General features: G+C 31.4%; 1 protein-coding gene and 1 pseudogene across 2 annotated transcripts; both read right to left on the bottom strand.

Annotated features, from left to right (window-relative positions):
• Positions 1-6,072: 6,072 nt before the first annotated feature.
• Positions 6,073-8,649, bottom strand: LOC107063319 (putative UPF0481 protein At3g02645; annotated as a pseudogene).
• A 3,856-nt stretch (positions 8,650-12,505) lies between these two features.
• Positions 12,506-15,474, bottom strand: LOC102595944 (putative UPF0481 protein At3g02645). Of its 2 annotated transcripts, XM_015315021.1 has the most exons (3): positions 15,316-15,474; positions 14,284-14,381; positions 12,506-13,946 (listed from the first exon to the last, which is right to left on the bottom strand). In XM_015315021.1, exons 2-3 carry the CDS (start codon positions 14,356-14,358, stop codon positions 12,654-12,656), a joined length of 1,368 nt encoding a protein of 455 aa, XP_015170507.1. In that variant the 5' UTR covers positions 14,359-14,381; positions 15,316-15,474; the 3' UTR covers positions 12,506-12,653. The 2 variants fall into 2 exon arrangements, with proteins under 2 accessions (XP_015170507.1, XP_006360837.2); XM_006360775.2 differs by lacking the exon at positions 15,316-15,474 and having other exon boundaries at positions 14,284-14,543.
• Positions 15,475-17,703: the final 2,229 nt, after the last annotated feature.

Genomic DNA, 17,703 nt, shown 5'->3' with positions numbered 1-17,703 from the left:
ATTATTTAAATAATTTAATTTTCCAAAAGTCAATAGAAAATACTATAATTATACTCTAATATAATATAAATTAGTGTTTTGTTCAAAAAGAGAGAAATTATACATCAACTAAAATCAATTCAAATTACTTATCTAAGGATTGATCATGAATTAAAGTATAATAAGAGAAGTTGAGCAGATAAAAGAAAGGAAAGGTATAAAGGAGGAAAAGAATAAGAAGTGAAAGTGAGTTATGGAAGTATTAAATTCTACCTAAGTAATAATCTCTCTATTTCATATTAACTGAATTTTTGAGGTTTTTTCATTGTTCAAAATAATTATATTGTTCAAAGTTCAAGATAGATGTTTGAATTTTTTTTCATCTTTGCCCTTTTATTTATTGAAGTTTTATATTTTCTAGGAGATAAATTACACTACTTATAAAGTTATATTCATAATTTCATAAAGGAAAATAGTGGAAATTATGATTTAAATTATGTACTTGAATGTTTTTCTTAATATCTGTGCATTGCCTCACAAATTCAATTGGTAGCGTGTTGGTCTGAAGGTGAATTATTCATCTATAAAATTATTACGGTGTCTGATTTACAATTTTTAAAAACACGTAACTAATACATATACTTCCTCCATCCCAATTTATGTGATTACTTTCCATTTTAGTCACTCCCAAAAAGAGTGACAAATTTCTATATTAAGTAAAACTTTAACTATAAAATGTCTATTTTATCCTTAATGAAATGATTTACAACCACACACATTTCTATCATTCATTTTGGACCACAAGTTTTAAAAGTTTCCTTTCTTTCTTAAACTGCGTGCTGAGTCAAACTACCTCACATAAAATGAGACAGAGGGGGTACAAGTTGTGACTTATGAGGGAGACCTAACTACCTTGTTAGTTTTTGGTAGAAATTCAGTTGTAATGTTTGAAGTGTTTGAACTTTAACCCCCAAAAATTATCCAAATGGCCAGTTGCTTCTGCATCTATAATCACATTTAGTTAAGTATCCTGGAAATTAGAATAAGCAGACAAGTTTAGGAGGGAAAAGATGTATTATCCCATTTGATTAGAGATGGAGCACATTCTATTTAGGAGGAAGTTGGTTTTCTAGTAACAACAAGTCTCGACATGCAATGTTTATCATACAATTTGTGCTTACAACTTTGTCTTCTTTATTTAGGCCTCATTTCACTACACTCTCGAATAAACTCAACAACGAAACATCCATCTAGTAAAAGTATTTCTGAAAATTTGCAAATGATATCATTGTTCAAGTTTTCTATAATGATGAAACACTCACTCAATCAACAATTGTGTTACATAGTTACAACAAAGATTACTTCATAATGTCACCAGTAAAAGCCAGAACAGTTTATATAATAGTGAGTACAAGAAGTGTTATAATTGCCATAGTTGAAGCTCCTACCCAAGGGCTCGAGAAATAGTTGTGCCTTCAACTAGCCTTCATTTGACTCCCTGGCTTTTCACAATGTTGAATCAATTTGCTGCATTCTTCTACGTAATAAAAGCTTGTGATTTCCACCCATATGAAACTTTCTTGAAGATGCTGGCCACTTGTTTGTCATCTCCTATGTCCTCAAGGATGATTTACTTTTTGTGAAGAAGGTGGACAAATTTCTTTTGTCAGAAATTTAGGTCAAGGGGGAGATTTGTTAGGGTTTATTTTCCCTGATTTCTTACCATAAATAGGTTTTCCTTTTACGAAAAGGTTTTAATATTTTGACTATTCCTTTTCTTGTAGGAAAGGTTTTAGGACTCTATAAATATAGGTTTGTTCCTTCTAACTTAATCAACATTCACAATATAGTCCTAGGGTTTTGAGAGTTGCGGTTATGAGGGAGAATTTTGTGAGCCTCCTTGTATTCCGAGGGAATTGGTTGAGATTGTTTCTCTCTATATTTATAGTGGATTGCTCATCTCCTTTGTGGACGTAGGTCGATTGACCGAACCACGTTAAATCTGTCTCTTTTGGTGTGTTTCTTGATTGTCTTCTTACTCGTGATCTTTCGAGGTTTGTTTTGCTAGCTTTCGCATTACACCTGCTTATTTTTGGTCCTAACAGAAGCTCACTTCTGACAATGCTTTATCATGTCATGAAGCATCGTAAGTACAGATAAAAGGAGTTGATTTTCTAGTAACACCATGTGTTGACACCCAATTTTTGACCTCCACAATATAAAGTAATCATTTCGAGCTTCTTCAATTTTAAATGATTTAAAACAATTAGTTTTATGAAATTTCAAAAATAAATAAATATAGTTTGCATGTTATTTTAAATAGTTTTGTCACTTTTTATAATTTTTAGATAATATATATGTTTTATATAATTTTATATATAATTAGTACATTTTATGAATATTCGAAAATCGTCTAAAAAGATTTTGTTTTGTTTAAATATTTTACTAATTAGTTTAGTTATATAATAGTTTACATTTTTGGATTAATTATTTTATAATTAAGTCGATTGTTTTATTTCGTTAAGATTAACAAGCTCATTAATTAATTTATATTAATTCATCTGATTTAGTTATTAGCCAAATCCCCTAAACCCATTAAGGATCAACGGAACCCACCTACCAAACCGACCCAGCAATGTGATCCAAATCGCGCGCGATTCGGTCCAGCAATCCAGCAGTCGCATCAATCCGGCAAATCCGGAAAAAAGTCGCGCCGTCCGCCTCTCTTGTCTCTTCGACAGTGCTCTCGCACAACACTAGATACACGCCTCGTCCTCGTCCTTTGTACGAGAAGTGGCTAGGTGTCGAAATCTCGCACCTTACTTGTCCTTCACTTGATATCGGACGATCCTCCTTTATTTTCCGTTAAGAATTGTACAAGGTCGGTATTAATCTTGGCTGTCAAGCCTTATCTTCATTGAAGAATTTTGGAATTTAAATTTCAAATTTCTACCCGTTTCCCCCTTAATCGAATCCAATTTCAGCTTTAGTTTTCTTCTATAAAAACCCATCTTTGCCTTCAGTTTAAGGGGGGAGGGACAAACACAGATTTTGAGGGCAAGAACTCGCATACAAAAGAATCACAGCTTAATAAAAGTCACTAAAATTTACACCTAAATTTTGGTCACTGCTTGCAAGGCTCATCGCAAGTTTTCGTTCGTGGTGTGAAAGCTTCGTTGTCAAGCTCGTCGTCCTAGTCTCGCTGCTCCGAAGAAGGTAATATCCTTTTCTTTTCAAATGATGTATATTCCATGATGGGTTCTTCCTCAATAGTCATTCTCTGTAAGGTTTTTGTTTCTTTTGTGATAGTTGTGTCCCTTAGTATGGTCTAATTACGTTTAATGTTTTAATCTTTAGTTGATGACCCATTTGTGCTATTATTATTTTTTCTTACTTATATCAAATACATTAATTTAAACTATTCTACTACTTTTGAACCTACCTCGTTAATGTTTTAGCTTGAATTCATTCTTGGTTAGGCATATGATTTCTTTAGTCGGCTATCTGTTTAAAAGATTAATGATATAATTTATCTCATTCAAAATTAGCTATTGTTTCATTTTGTTTAAAATTTGGAAGAATTCCCAGCTTTCTTCTCCTTTTAGCACTAGTATGTTTGCCTCCCTTAACTTTGAATTGTTAATCATTCATGGTAGAGATTTATTTGTAGGGGTACTTTCAAAGCTCTGTTATTTTTAACTAGATGCAATTTGGTATAGTCAAAGTAGAATTTGACAATCTTGGTTTAGTTTTTTATTTTATTTTATTTAAAGTTCCCAGTGAGTGTTTAATTGGATAAGATGTCTCAAATGTTTTCAGTTCCTCTTTGTCGTAACTTGAGTGATGATTATTTTCAGTTGTTGAAGGTCTTCATTTTGCACGTTGTTAATTTGATTTAGAGAACCTGTTCTCTTATGATATGCATCACCTTGCTTTGTTTAGATTTCATGTCTTTAAGACCATATGTTTGGTTTTTTTTTAATCTCTTTAAAGTGAGAAAATATAATGTATGTTTCAAGTCATTGGTTGTTGGAATTTTCATGACTTGATTTTGAATTTTTAAGAAAAAGGGTTGCTGGTTAATTGTTGTTACAAAAATTTGAGTTAATTTTAATCCAATGCTAAATCTTGTTTCCTCTAGTTATTTGGGTATATAGTAATGTTTTGTTTCGCCTGTCTTCCATTGTTCTACCAATCTGAATGTTCACCAGTAGCTCAATATAGTAAAGTTATGAATTTTTTTAAAAAAAAACTTTGAGAAATTCATTGATTACCCTTTGCGTGTTTGTTTTAATTAATTCCTTTTGTTTCTTTTACTGCATGAACTCCTTCAACGAGTCCAATCGACTCCATCTATGCTTTGCATCATCTCGTTGGGCAAAAGGCCTAACATTATCAAGTCGACTTCATTATTCCAAGAATTGAAAGCTGATTTACAAGGCGGGATATTGAATTCTCAAGTCCCACAAGCCTAAAAAGGGATTGTATACATCAATATACAGGTCAAAAAATGGAAAATACAGGGCTGAGGCGAAATACAGGTGTTCGGAAGCAGGAAATACACGAAAATAGCTGATATACACTGATATATACAAAAAACGGGAACTGGGTTAAACCCCAAAAACAACAGCGGATTTGGCCCAAGAAAAGCCCAAATTCAACTTCTCTCCCTTACTCTTAAATTATTTAATTGTGATTATTTATTATTTGTTGTTTATTAACTCTAATTTTAGAATTGTTAATTAACTTAATCAAACTCTCCAAAAGATGAACTATTTCTTTGTGTTGTTTTGTTTTAACAAATTTCATTTTATCAACTCTTATATTTTTTACACACACTTGAATATTTTAGTCAAAACTTTCACTTGTCTTATTTAATTTAAAAGATACTCTCTTTAATTAATTCAATTGGTTTAAGTAATATTTAAAAAGAGATTCAAATAAATTCTAATAAATCTGATTTTGTTAAAATCTTAATCACATGCATTTTAATTCAAATGTTTCATTTTAGGTCCGTTTCTCTAAAAAATTAAAATTAAATAAAATGTGTCCTTTAGTTATTTATTTTCTCAAAGTCAATCGAATATTGTAAATTATTATATATTTTTTATGTTAAATCATTTTCCTAAAAAAAAAATAGTCAAAAATATTTTAATCAAGTCGTAGGATAATCGCGTGTTAGCGGACGCTTAAAATGTCTTAAAAACCTTCTTGAACCGTAAATAATAACCTCTTACCCATTTTCTCTAAATTTTTAAAGATTTAATCTATTAGAGTTTTTAAAAAATTAAGTTTTCTTAGTTTCTTTAAAAAATTAAGTAGCGACTCTTTTCTAAGTATTTTTCTCAAAATTGTTTTATACTTAGAACATTTCAAAAAGTAATTTAGCTAAAAATAGTAAAACTATGGCACAACACTATGTCTCGACATAGATGATCTTCTTCTCCTCCTCCTTCTTCTTTTTCTTCGTCGTCCTCCTCCTTATTCTTCCTTTTCTTCCTCTTCTTGTTCCTCCTCTTCCTCCTTTTCTTCCTCTTCTTATTCCTCCTCTTCCTCCTCCCCCTCTTCTTCTTCCTCCTCCTCTTCCACTTCCTCTTCTTCTTCCTCCTCTTACCTTCCTCCTCCTCCTCCTCTTCTTCTTCTTCTTCTTCCTCGGTTTCATAGTACTCTCGAATAAATTCGACCACAAAACAACCATCAAGAAATAACATTTCTGAAAATTTGCCAACAATATCATTGTCTAAGTTATTATCATAACACTTTAGTGCTTCATCTTTCTTTTTCTCCAATTCACTAATGCAACTTTCCACATCAAGCCCCTCTTTTCGCTGGATAAATTGTTGTAGGTACAACAATTTATACTTCTCCATCGAACTAAGTTCATGAGTCCTTTTATGGTAAGGACCAATGGAGATCAACATTGGTGTATAAGCATCCACATATGATTTTCATAAAATTTGATATCAAGTTTAGTTGAACGAAAAACACTTTTAGGGTGTGTTTGATACGACAAGAGATGATGTTTTTCCTTAAGTGAGTTTCTTATTTATGAATTGAGCTACCTAGTGCCTTTTGATGGTGGAAAGTGACAAATATAAATACTTGAAATAAACTGATTAACATTCAACTAGAAAACCCAATACAAAAGGGGGACATAGAATTAATGAAGAACTCATAATAAGATCATCAACACACATATAAAATACATGGAGGGAGTTATGAGGAAACACTACAATTGAGATAATTACTAGTACATACTTCTTAAGAGGACCTGTGAAAGTTAAAATAGTTTGTATAGCTGTGAGTATTAGGAGTATAATGGCTGCCACAGTTGAAGCTCCTACCCAAGGACTACTAAAATAATTGCGCATTAAATTTGCCTTCATTCTATTCCATGGTTTTTCACGATATTCAATTGCTTTTTTGATTTCTTCTGTGTAATAGAAGTTGAAATACGTAGTGACCCCTTTTCCGATTTTGTTGAAGAGGCTAGCAACTTCTTTGTCCTCTCCTATCCAGTTCTCTATGATTCCTTTCTAGCAAAGCAAACCCACATCTTTGTCTGAGTCGATAAGATGATCCATGAAAGTTGCATAATCGCTAAAATATGTAGGATATACATCAGGTGATTGTTGCTCATAAGCAATGAAATTTCTCAGGAGAGTTTCTGTACCATCTACGACTAGAAAATAAGGGATTGGCATCAATCCATTCTCGAACTTTATATCAAATAAACTTGTCATATTTCTGACCTTTGCATAGCTAACTCCGGCTTCGGAAAGCTCTGTTGCATTTGGCATGACCGTAGGACTCGTTAAGCAATCTTCTGAGTTTTTCATGGGATTCCCATGACTTGAAAATATGTGTACTACATGAAGTAAATGTTTGACATTTTCTGCATTACATTCTATCTTTCCAAAGGATTCAAGGGTCATTTTTGGCCAGTTAACAAAAAAGGTAAACACCTTATTCACCAGTGTTGCCAATGGTAAATCATCATCTTGCTTTGTCATGTCATGGAGCTTGTCGAGGACAAAGAAAGGAAATTGATTTTCTAGTAACATCAAGTCTCGGAATATGTAATTATGATTAATATTAATAATCTTGTCTTCTACTTTTGGATATATTCCACAACAGTACTCTCGAATAAACTCAACCACAAAATAACCGTCAAACAACAACATTTCGGAAAATTCATGACTAATATCATTACCAAGCTTTTCTATATCTTTGTAACACTTCAGTACTTCCTCCTTCACTTTCTCCAATTCATTGATGTAACTTTTCACATCAAGTCTCTTATTTCGTTGAAGAAACCTTCGTAGGTATAATAGTTTGTTCTTTTTCATTGGACCAAGTTTAGTATTCTTCTTATGATAAGGACCAATGGAGACCATCTTTGGTGTATAAGCATCTGAATTTGATTCACGTTGCCACACATTCACTTTGAATATCGTACATGATTTAATAGATGAATTGTCTAAATCCTCAAACATTTCATCAATTCTTTCATTTTTGTCGATTAAATGATCCACTTTCCTCCCTTCTTCTATCTGTAACGGAGAAGAGGCAAGTATACCCTTCTTAACTTTGCGGTCTAGATCAAATATATATTTCGTAAAAAAAAAAGTAATGCATTTCATTGTTTTATAAATGATGCATATTTACCCCTTTTGTTAATAGAGTGAATTAAAAAAAATATAGAACTAATTTTTTAATTTTAAAAATGTCACGTGACTTTAAAAAATTACCACACCTTATGCATTACCCCTCCAAATCTCTTGAAATTCATGCACGTATATAGAAAAAGATTATACATTTAATTGTCAAAAGAAAAGTGTGTTAATGAAATAAAAAAATAAATTTATATAGTTGAGAGAGACCTCATCTTTTTTAGTTTGAGGAAGCAGTGGAATTTGGTCATCTATTGGGGTAATCTCAATGGAGTGATCTGCCATACTTCTTTCTTCAACTATAAGTCCTACAAAAGAAAGTTGTTTGTTTTTTAAAGAAATTTTGAACGAAATAAGCCATTATTTAAAACAGTTTATCAAAATAATATATTTTTCTGAAATTTTACAAAATTAGAATAAACATATTTCTTAATAACGTTTTGGCTTTATTTCATTCAAAAGAATTCAATGAAAAAAATACAAAGATCTGACGGAGTAAATAGATATAAAATGTTACTATCAGTAACGTTTTATAATTCGTCACTCTGAGACACATTTACAGCTAATTACGTTACTCATAATAATGTTGGAGGCAAAGGCAGAGGCCAATTAAAGGATCATTCATAGACTCAAGGTTGAGATTTGAGAATTCATCCTCTATTTGTAAACATAGCAAAATTAGAAACAAAAGTGTTGGAGGCAGAGGCAAATATAGTTAATATTCTACGGGGTAGACTATAGACTTAATAATTTTTGACAAGAAAAATAGATATATATAATGTAAAAATCACTAGAATTCTAAAGAAACGTTACCGTGATGCCTCAGGGTAACAAATTATAAAAGATAGCAACATTTAATATTTGCTTATTCTGAATAAAATATAGCCTAAAACGTTATTGAGAAGCACGTTTATTCTAATTTCGTAAAACTTCAAAAAATAAAAACGTATTAATTTGATGAATTGATTTAAATAATAACTTTGGTCAAAAATCATTTTTTTAAATCAAATTAATTACAAAATTTGATTTGAAAAGAAAAGACAAGCAAAAAGGGAAATCAATTTTAATTTTCTTGTAGCTTTATGAAAAAGAACCCTATATACATGTCTTGTCATAACCTGTAGAAAAATAAACTAATTTGAGGTAACCTGCAGGCCTAACACACACACACACACATATATATATAAGTACATACATAAAATGGTGCATGTGTAAAGCATTTAAAATAATAATTACCTTTTTGATTTATCTATTTATAAATTGAAAATGGACTAGTTGGAGTGTACTTGAGTGTCTTCTTAAATTCTTCTCTGTTCAACTTTTTTGAGGGTGAAGAATGAGAGATGAAGAATAAAAAATTATATATGAGTATTATATATAGATTTTCTTTTGTGTGATTACAAGCCTGCCTATATTACTAACATGAAATAATGTACATTGTTGAGAAAAGTATCGTGGAATAAATAAAACTTCAGTATCACAGAATAAATGAATAATACATAAATCATAGAATAAATAAGGCTTCAGTATTATAGAACAAATGTATAATACATAAATATGTCTTTTAGTTTGACCTTGACTAATATTTATACCCCTTCTAACTTTGCATGTGCCCAAATAAACACTTAAATTTATACAGAGTTGAACAAACACATGCACAAATTCTCCGTGGCATCCTATATGTGTTTTGCCACATAAAACGTGTGTATGTGGCATAAAGTTAGATGTCTATTGAGGCCAACAAAAAGACATATATGCCTAGAATAAATAAAATTTCAGTATCATAGAATAAATTAATTTTTTCTATCTTATCACATAGGATAGGCCCAAGAGTCATCCAAAGTTATAGTAGAAAAGGAGTCATTAATGACAACTTTAATTTGGTGTTCCATATACAATGCTTTATCATCTGATAATAATAGAATTTATTCTTCTCCATGTACTTACAAGCAGCCCAAGATTTTTATATCTCCCAACAAACATGTTACATGAGGTCCCTTAAACCCTTTTTGTGGATGGTATTTTTGCAATTTAAGTGTATACTTGTGCAGACTCAAAGTTGGAGGGCATAGTTGTCTGTTAAAGCTAAATTAAGGGTCATGTTTATGTATTATGCCAATTAAATATATGTATGAAATAATGGAGGATTTGTTGGGGATATGAGGTATGAATGGGAAATAAGGAAAGTGTCATTTTTCAATAAAACATTAACTGTCGTGTGATTTGCTTTGTTTGTTGAGTTCGCTGGCGTTTTGTAATTTGCATTGCCGCTATTACACAAATGTTTTTCCATTCTATCCTGGGAGGAAGTAACCCGAAACCATGGCAATAGTGAGGGGGTTATAGGGTTATAATTTCTTAAAAGACACACAAACAACTTGTGGGCTCGGAATAATATTCTACTTCTTCTACAAACTTTTCTACATTCTTCTTTGTAATAGAAATCACTATAGATATTGACCCCCTGCCCTATTTTATCAAAGATGTTAGCTACTTCATTGTCCTCTCCTAGTTGATTGCTTATGATTCCTTTTTGACGAAGCACATTAATTCACATATTTGTCTGAGTCGATAAGATAATCCATGAACACAACAAAATCAGAAAGTACATCATATGTTTGTTGCTTATAGGCTACAAGATTTCTCCATTACATCATCAACTTCAAAATGTTTGGTAGTCTTTTATCTTTTGACATAATCTTCATACTTAAATACTGAACACTCAGGAAAGAATTATAGTATGAAGAGTGCGACAACATGTGTACTAGTTGAAGCCAGTGGCAGATAAGGTTGTGGATGCTCTGAAAGTGGAGGAGTCAAAAATATAAAAAATGACATGTTAAAAGTGAGATTCAAACTCAGGCTCAGCAATACTAAAAGAGCCTTAAGCACCCACCCAAGAGCCAATGGACCAGTAAGATCATTTGTTCACTAAGTGCTCTATGTTAATTTTATACAAATACCTCTTAATTTCTACACAGATATATATATTCCGAGACGACGTTAATGGGTGCTTGAGCACCCGGAGGACTCTATGTGGGTACACCCCTGGTTGAAGCAGATGTTTGATGTATTTGATATCACCTTCCCTCTCAAGATAGGACCATCAATTTCCTTTGTCATATCATGAAGCTTGGTGAGCACAAAGAAAGGAAGTTGGAAACAACAAATCTCGACGTGCAATGTTTATCATACAATTCGCTGTTAGGCGTCATTCCACTACACTCTTGAATAAACTCAACTACGAAACATCCATCTAGTAAAGGTATTTCTGAAAATTTGCAAATGATATCATTGTTCAAGTTTTCTATAATGAGGAAACACTCACTCAGTACTAAATGTAACCCATGGAGGTTTGGCCGAAAAGCCACCTCTTGTACTCTTTTTGCGAAGTTATCAATAAGTTGGGGTCTATACCTAACCCCCCACCAATAGGTGGTTTTGAAAAAAAAAAGAAAAGGAAACACTCACTCAGTCAACAATTGGTTACATAGTTACAACAAAGATTACTTCATAACGTCACCAATAAAAGCCAGAACATTCTGCATAACAGCGAGTACAAGAAGTGTTATAGCTGCCACAGTTGAAGCTCCTACCCAAGGACTCGAGAAATAGTTGTGCCTTAAACTAGCCTTCATTTGACTCCATGGCTTATCACAATGTTGAATCAATTTGCTGCATTCTTTTATGTAATAAAAGCTTGTGATTTCCACCCCATCTGAAAGTTTCTTGAAAATGCTGGCCACATGTTTGTCATCCCCTATGTCCTTAAGGATGATTTTCTCCTTGCGAAGAAACTTCACATCTCATGAAGGTTTCCATAGTATCCTCGATTACAAAACAAGGTATTTTCATTAATCCCTTCTCAAACTTGATATCGAATAATGTTGTTTTATCCTCCTTCTTTTCTTGCACATATCCTATTCTTATGAATCTAACTCCAGCATCGTAAAGCTCTGTTACACTTGGAATATGATAGCAATCCCATAAACCAAGAACTTTGGGAGTTTCTTTTGACTTCGTTAATTGCAAAACGTTGTCACAAAATCTTATCTTGCAACATTCTTTTGGTGTAGTAGAATTTGTGTTTTGTTTAGCTTTCATATGATCATGATCTGATGGTCGAGAAAACATGTGTACTACGTGAACTAAATGATTGAATTGTTCTGTATTAAAATTGTGAATCTCTGGTGGGGGTATGAATTTCGCCTTTGGGAAAGTATCAAGTAAGGTCTTTCTTACCATAAACAAGAAGCTCACTTCTTTATGATGCTTTGTCATGTCATGAAGCATGGTAAGTACAAAGAAAGGGAGTTGATTTTCTAGTAACACCATGTCTCGACACACTTGTTTCTTCATCCATTCCAAGTTGATGATGTTGTCGTTGTCTTCTTCTTCTTCTTTTTCCTCGGTTGCATAGTACTCTCGCATAAATTTGACCACAAAACAACCATCAAGCAACAACAATTTTGAAAATTTGCCAACAATATCATCGTCAAAGTTATCGTCATAACACTTTAGTGTTTCATCTTTCTTTTTCTCCAATGCACTAATGCAACTTTCCACATCAAACCCTTCTTTTCGCTCGAGAAATTGTTGTAGGTACAACAATTTGTACTTCTCCATCGAACTAAGTTCATGAGTCCTTTTATGGTAAGGACCAATGGAGATCAACATTGGCATATAAGCATCTGCATTTGATTTTCGTAAAATTTGATATCAAGTTTAATTGAAGAAAAACACTTTTAGGATGTGTTTGATACGACAAGAGATGATATTTATTTTTTTAAAAATAAGTGAATTTCTTATTTATGAATTGAGCTACCTAGTGCCTTTTGATGGTGGAAAGTGACAAAAAATATAGATAAACTAATTAACATTCAACTAGAAAACCCAATACAAAAGGGGGACATAGAATTAATGAAGAACTCATAAAAAGATCATCAACACATATATAAAATACATGGAGGGAGTTGTGAGGAAACACTACAATTGAGATAATTACTTTTTAATAGGACCTGTCAAAGTTAAAATAGTTTGTATAGTTGTGAGTATGAGCAGTATAATGGCTGCCACAGTTGAAGCTCCTACCCAAGGACTACTAAAATAATTGTGCATTAAATTCGCCTTCATTCTATTCCATGGTTTTTCACAATGCTCAATTGCTTTTGTTATTTCTTCTTTGTAATAGAAGCTAGAATACGTAGTGATTCCTTTTCCGATTTTGTTGAATAGGGTAGCAACTTCTTTGTCCTCTCCTATCCAGTTCTCTATGATTCCTTTCTGGAAAAGCAAATTCACATCTTTGTCTGAGTCGATAAGATGATTCATGAAAGTTGCATAATCGCTAAAATATCTAGGATCTACATCAGATGATTGTTGCTCATACGCAATGAGATTTCGCAGGACAGTTTCTGTACCATCTACGACTAGAAAACAAGGGATTGTCATCAATCCATTCTCGAACTTTATATTAAGTAAACTTGTCACATTTTTTACCTTTGCAAAGCTAACTCCAGCTTCAGAAAGCTCTGTTGCATTTGGCATCACCCTTTGACACTTTATGCTATTGTTTAACTTTTTCATGGGATTCCCATGACATGAAACTATGTGTACTAGATGAAGTAAATGTTTGATATTTTCTGCATTACATTCTATCTTTTCAGGGGATTCAAGGTCCATATTTGGCCGGTTAACAAAAAAGGTAAACACCTTATTCACCAGTATTGCCAATGGTAATTCATTATCTTGCTTTGTCATGTCATGAAGCTTGTTGACGACAAAGAAAGGAAGTTGATTTTCTAGTAACATCAAGTCTCGGAGTATGTAAACATGATTAATATTAATAATCTTGTCTTCTCCTTTTGGATATATTCCATAACACTCTCGAATAAACTCAACCACAAAACAACCATCAAATAACAACATTTCGCAAAATTCATGACCATCGTTACCAAACTTTTCTAAATCTTCGTAACACTTCAATACTTTCTCCTTAACTTTCTCCAATTCACTGATGTAACTTTTCACATCAAGTCTCTTATTTCGTTGAAGAAACCGTCGTAGGTATAATAGTTTGTACTTTTTCATTGGACCAAGTTGAGTATTCTTCTTATGGTAAGGACCAATGGAGACCATCTTCGGTGTATAAGCATCTGGATTTGATTCACGTTGCCACACATTTACTTTGAATATCGTACACGATTTAATAGATGAATTGTCTAAATCCTCAAACATTTCATCAATTCTTTCATTTATGTCGATTAAATGATCCACTTTCCTCTCTTCTTCTATCTGTAACGGAGAAGAGGCAAGTATACCCTTCTTAACTTTGTGGTCTAGATTAAATATATATTTCGTAAAAAAAAAGTAATGCATATATACCTTCATTGTTTTATAAATGATGCATATTTACCCCTTTTGTTAATAGAATGAATTAAAAATAATATAAAACTAATTTTTTAATTTCAAAAATGTCATGTGACTTTAAAAAATTACCACACCTTATGCATTACCCCTCCAAATCTCATGAAATTCATGCACATATATAGAAAAAGATTATGCATTTAATTGTCAAAAGAAAAGTGTGTTAATGAAATAAAATAAATAAATTTATATAGTTGAGAGAGACCTCATCTTTTTTAGTTTGAGGAAGCAGTGGAATTTGGTCATCTCTTGGGGTAATCTCAATGGAGTGATCTCCCATACTTCTTTCTTCAACTATAAGTCCTACAAAAGAAAGTGGTTTGTTTTTAAAGAAATTTTGATCGAAATAAGTCATTATTTAAAACCGTTTATCAAAATAATATATTTTTCTGAAATTTTACAAAATTAGAATAAACATATTTCTTAATAACGTTTTGGCTTTATTTCATTCAAAAGAATTCAATGAAAAAATACAAAGATCTGACGGAGTAAATAGATATAAAATGTTACTATCAGTAACGTTTTATAATTCGTCACTCTGACACACATTTTACACCTAATTACGTTACTCAGAAAAATGTTGGAGGCAGAGGCCAATTAAAGGATCATTCATAGACTCAAGGTTGAGATTTGAGAATTCATCCTCTATTTGTAAACATAGGAAAATTAGAAACAAAAGTGTTGAAGGCAGAGGCAAATATAGTTAATATTCTACGGGGTAGACTATAGACTTAATAATTTTTTACAAGAAAAAATAAAAATAAAATAAATATATATATATATGTAATGTAAAAATCACTAGAATTCTAAAGAAACGTTACCGTAATACCTCAGAGTAACAAATTATAAAACGTTATTGATAGTAACATTTAATATTTGCTTATTCTGAATAAAATATTGCCTAAAACGTTATTGAGAAGCACGTTTATTCTAGTTTCGTAAAACTTCAAAAAATAAAAACGTATTAATTTGATGAATTGATTTAAATAATAACTTTGGTCAAAAATTCATTTTTTTAAATCAAATTAATTACAAAATTTGATTTGAAAAAGAAAAGACAAGCAAAAAGGAAATCAATTTTAATTTTCTTGTAGCTTTATGAAAAAGAACCCTATATACATGTCTTGTCATAACCTGTAGAAAAATAAACTAATTTGAGGTAACCTGGCTTAATATATACATATATATATATATATATATATATATATATATATAAAACATTTAAAATAATAATTACCTTTTTGATTTATCTATTTATAAATTGAAAATGGACTAGTTGGAGTGTACTTGAGTTTCTTCTTAAATTCTTCTCTCTTCAAATTTTATGAGGGTGAAGAATGAGAGATGGAGAATAAAAAATTCTATATGAGTATTATATATAGATTTTCTTTTGTGTGATTGCAAGCCTACCTATATTACTAACATGAAATAATGTACATTTTTGAGAAAAGTATCATGGAATAAATAAAGCTTCAGTATTACAGAATAAATGAATAATATATAAATCATAGAATAAATAAAGTTTCAATATTATTGAATAAATGTGTAATACATAAATATGTCTTTTAGTTTGACCTTGACTAATATTTATACCCCTTCTAACTTTGCGTGTGCCCAAATAAACACTTAAATTTGTACAGAGTTGAACAAACATATGCACAGATTCTCCGTGGCATCCTACATAGGGCTGGACATTCGGTATTTCGGTTCGGTTTTGGTTTTTTTTTTGGTTTTTTTGGTTTTTGGTTCTTGTACAACGTGTACCGAACACCGAATCGAAATAATTTGGTTCGGTTCGATTTATGTTATTTCGGTTCGGTTTTGTTAATTTAGTTTTTTGTTATGGGCCTGCTTAGTGGGATTTTTAAAATTTTGTAATTTTTTTGTTTATTTTATTTATATTTATTTCTTTTTGCTTATTTTACTCTGTTTTTCGAATTATTGTATGATTCAAAATAATAAGTTGTCATTAACATTGAAATTTAGCCTTGTTATAACATTGAAATTTACCGATCGTTGCTGTGCTGCGGCTGCCTGCTGGTCGACTGGCGACTGTTGCGTACTGCTGGTCGCCGGAATGGTCGACGCTGCTGTAGTCTGTAGACGACTAGACGTGGGAACGGTAATTTTTGCCTTTTGGGAAGTGGGTCTGTAAAGTTGAAAAGTTTGAAAAGACAAATTTTTGTTTTTAATTTTTAATTATAATATTTATTATTTAATATTAATAATTAATATAATATTAATATATATTATAATATAATATATTTCGGTAAATCGAAATACCGCATTACACAAAAATTACATACCGAAAACCGAACCAAAATACCAAAAAATACAAAAACAAAACCGAAAACCGAAATATCGAAATCGAATTACCAAAATAATTCGGTTCGTTCGATTCGATTCGGTTTTTCGGTGATTATGCGCAGCCCTAAATTTCTACATGTGTTTTGCCACATAAAACGTGTGTTTGTGGCATAAAGTTAGATGTCTATTGAGGCAAACAAAAAGGTATATATGCCTAGAATAAATAAAGCTTCAGTATCATAGAATAAATTATTTTTTTCTATCATTTATCACATAGGATAGGCCAAGAGTCATCCAAAGTTAAATTATTTTTTTCTATCATTTATCACATAGGATAGGCCAAGAGTCATCCAAAGTTAAATTATTTTTTTCTATCATTTATCACATAGGATAGGCCAAGAGTCATCCAAAGTTAAATTATTTTTTTCTATCATTTATCACATAGGATAGGCCAAGAGTCATCCAAAGTTAAATTATTTTTTTCTATCATTTATCACATAGGATAGGCCAAGAGTCATCCAAAGTTAAATTATTTTTTTCTATCATTTATCACATAGGATAGGCCAAGAGTCATCCAAAGTTAAATTATTTTTTTCTATCATTTATCACATAGGATAGGCCAAGAGTCATCCAAAGTTAAATTATTTTTTTCTATCATTTATCACATAGGATAGGCCAAGAGTCATCCAAAGTTAAATTATTTTTTTCTATCATTTATCACATAGGATAGGCCAAGAGTCATCCAAAGTTAAATTATTTTTTTCTATCATTTATCACATAGGATAGGCCAAGAGTCATCCAAAGTTAAATTATTTTTTTCTATCATTTATCACATAGGATAGGCCAAGAGTCATCCAAAGTTATAGTAGAAAAGGAGTCATTAATGAAAACTTTAATTTGGTGTTCCATATACAATGCTTTATCATCTGATAAGAATATAATTTATTCTTCTCCCTGTACTTACAAGCAGCCAAAGATTTTTATATATTTCTCCCGACAAACAATAACATGTTACATGAGGACCCTTAAACCCTTTTTGTGGAGAGTATTTTTGCAAGTTTAAGTGCATATTTGTGCAAATTCAAAGTTGGAGGACATAATTATCTATTGAAGCTAAGTTAAGAGTGTGATTGTTTCTTCTTTTGTGTTTAAATAAACCATAAATGATGTTTACCAATAATCACTTAATCATATTATGATTATTAAAGTCCACTTATTTTTTTTTTATACATATCTTTGAAGGTACGAAATTAAAAAAATTAAATTTAAAATATTTTTTAAAAAAAATTGACGGGTGTGGCGGGGGAGGGGGGTTGTC

Source organism: Solanum tuberosum, unplaced genomic scaffold, assembly GCF_000226075.1.
Source record: "Solanum tuberosum cultivar DM 1-3 516 R44 unplaced genomic scaffold, SolTub_3.0 scf00330, whole genome shotgun sequence".
In the NCBI taxonomy this organism is placed as follows: domain Eukaryota; kingdom Viridiplantae; phylum Streptophyta; class Magnoliopsida; order Solanales; family Solanaceae; genus Solanum; species Solanum tuberosum.
This window is presented reverse-complemented; position numbering and strand designations above follow the sequence as displayed.

Bases quoted from the DNA above. Each gene is read 5' to 3' on its own strand.
- LOC102595944 (XM_006360775.2), bottom strand. From the start codon at position 14,433: ATGACTTATTTCGATCAAAATTTCTTTAAAAACAAACCACTTTCTTTT. The intron at 13,947-14,283 runs GTCTCTCTCAAC...TCTCCGTTACAG, and splicing joins CTCAAACTAAAAAAGATGAG to ATAGAAGAAGAGAGGAAAGT.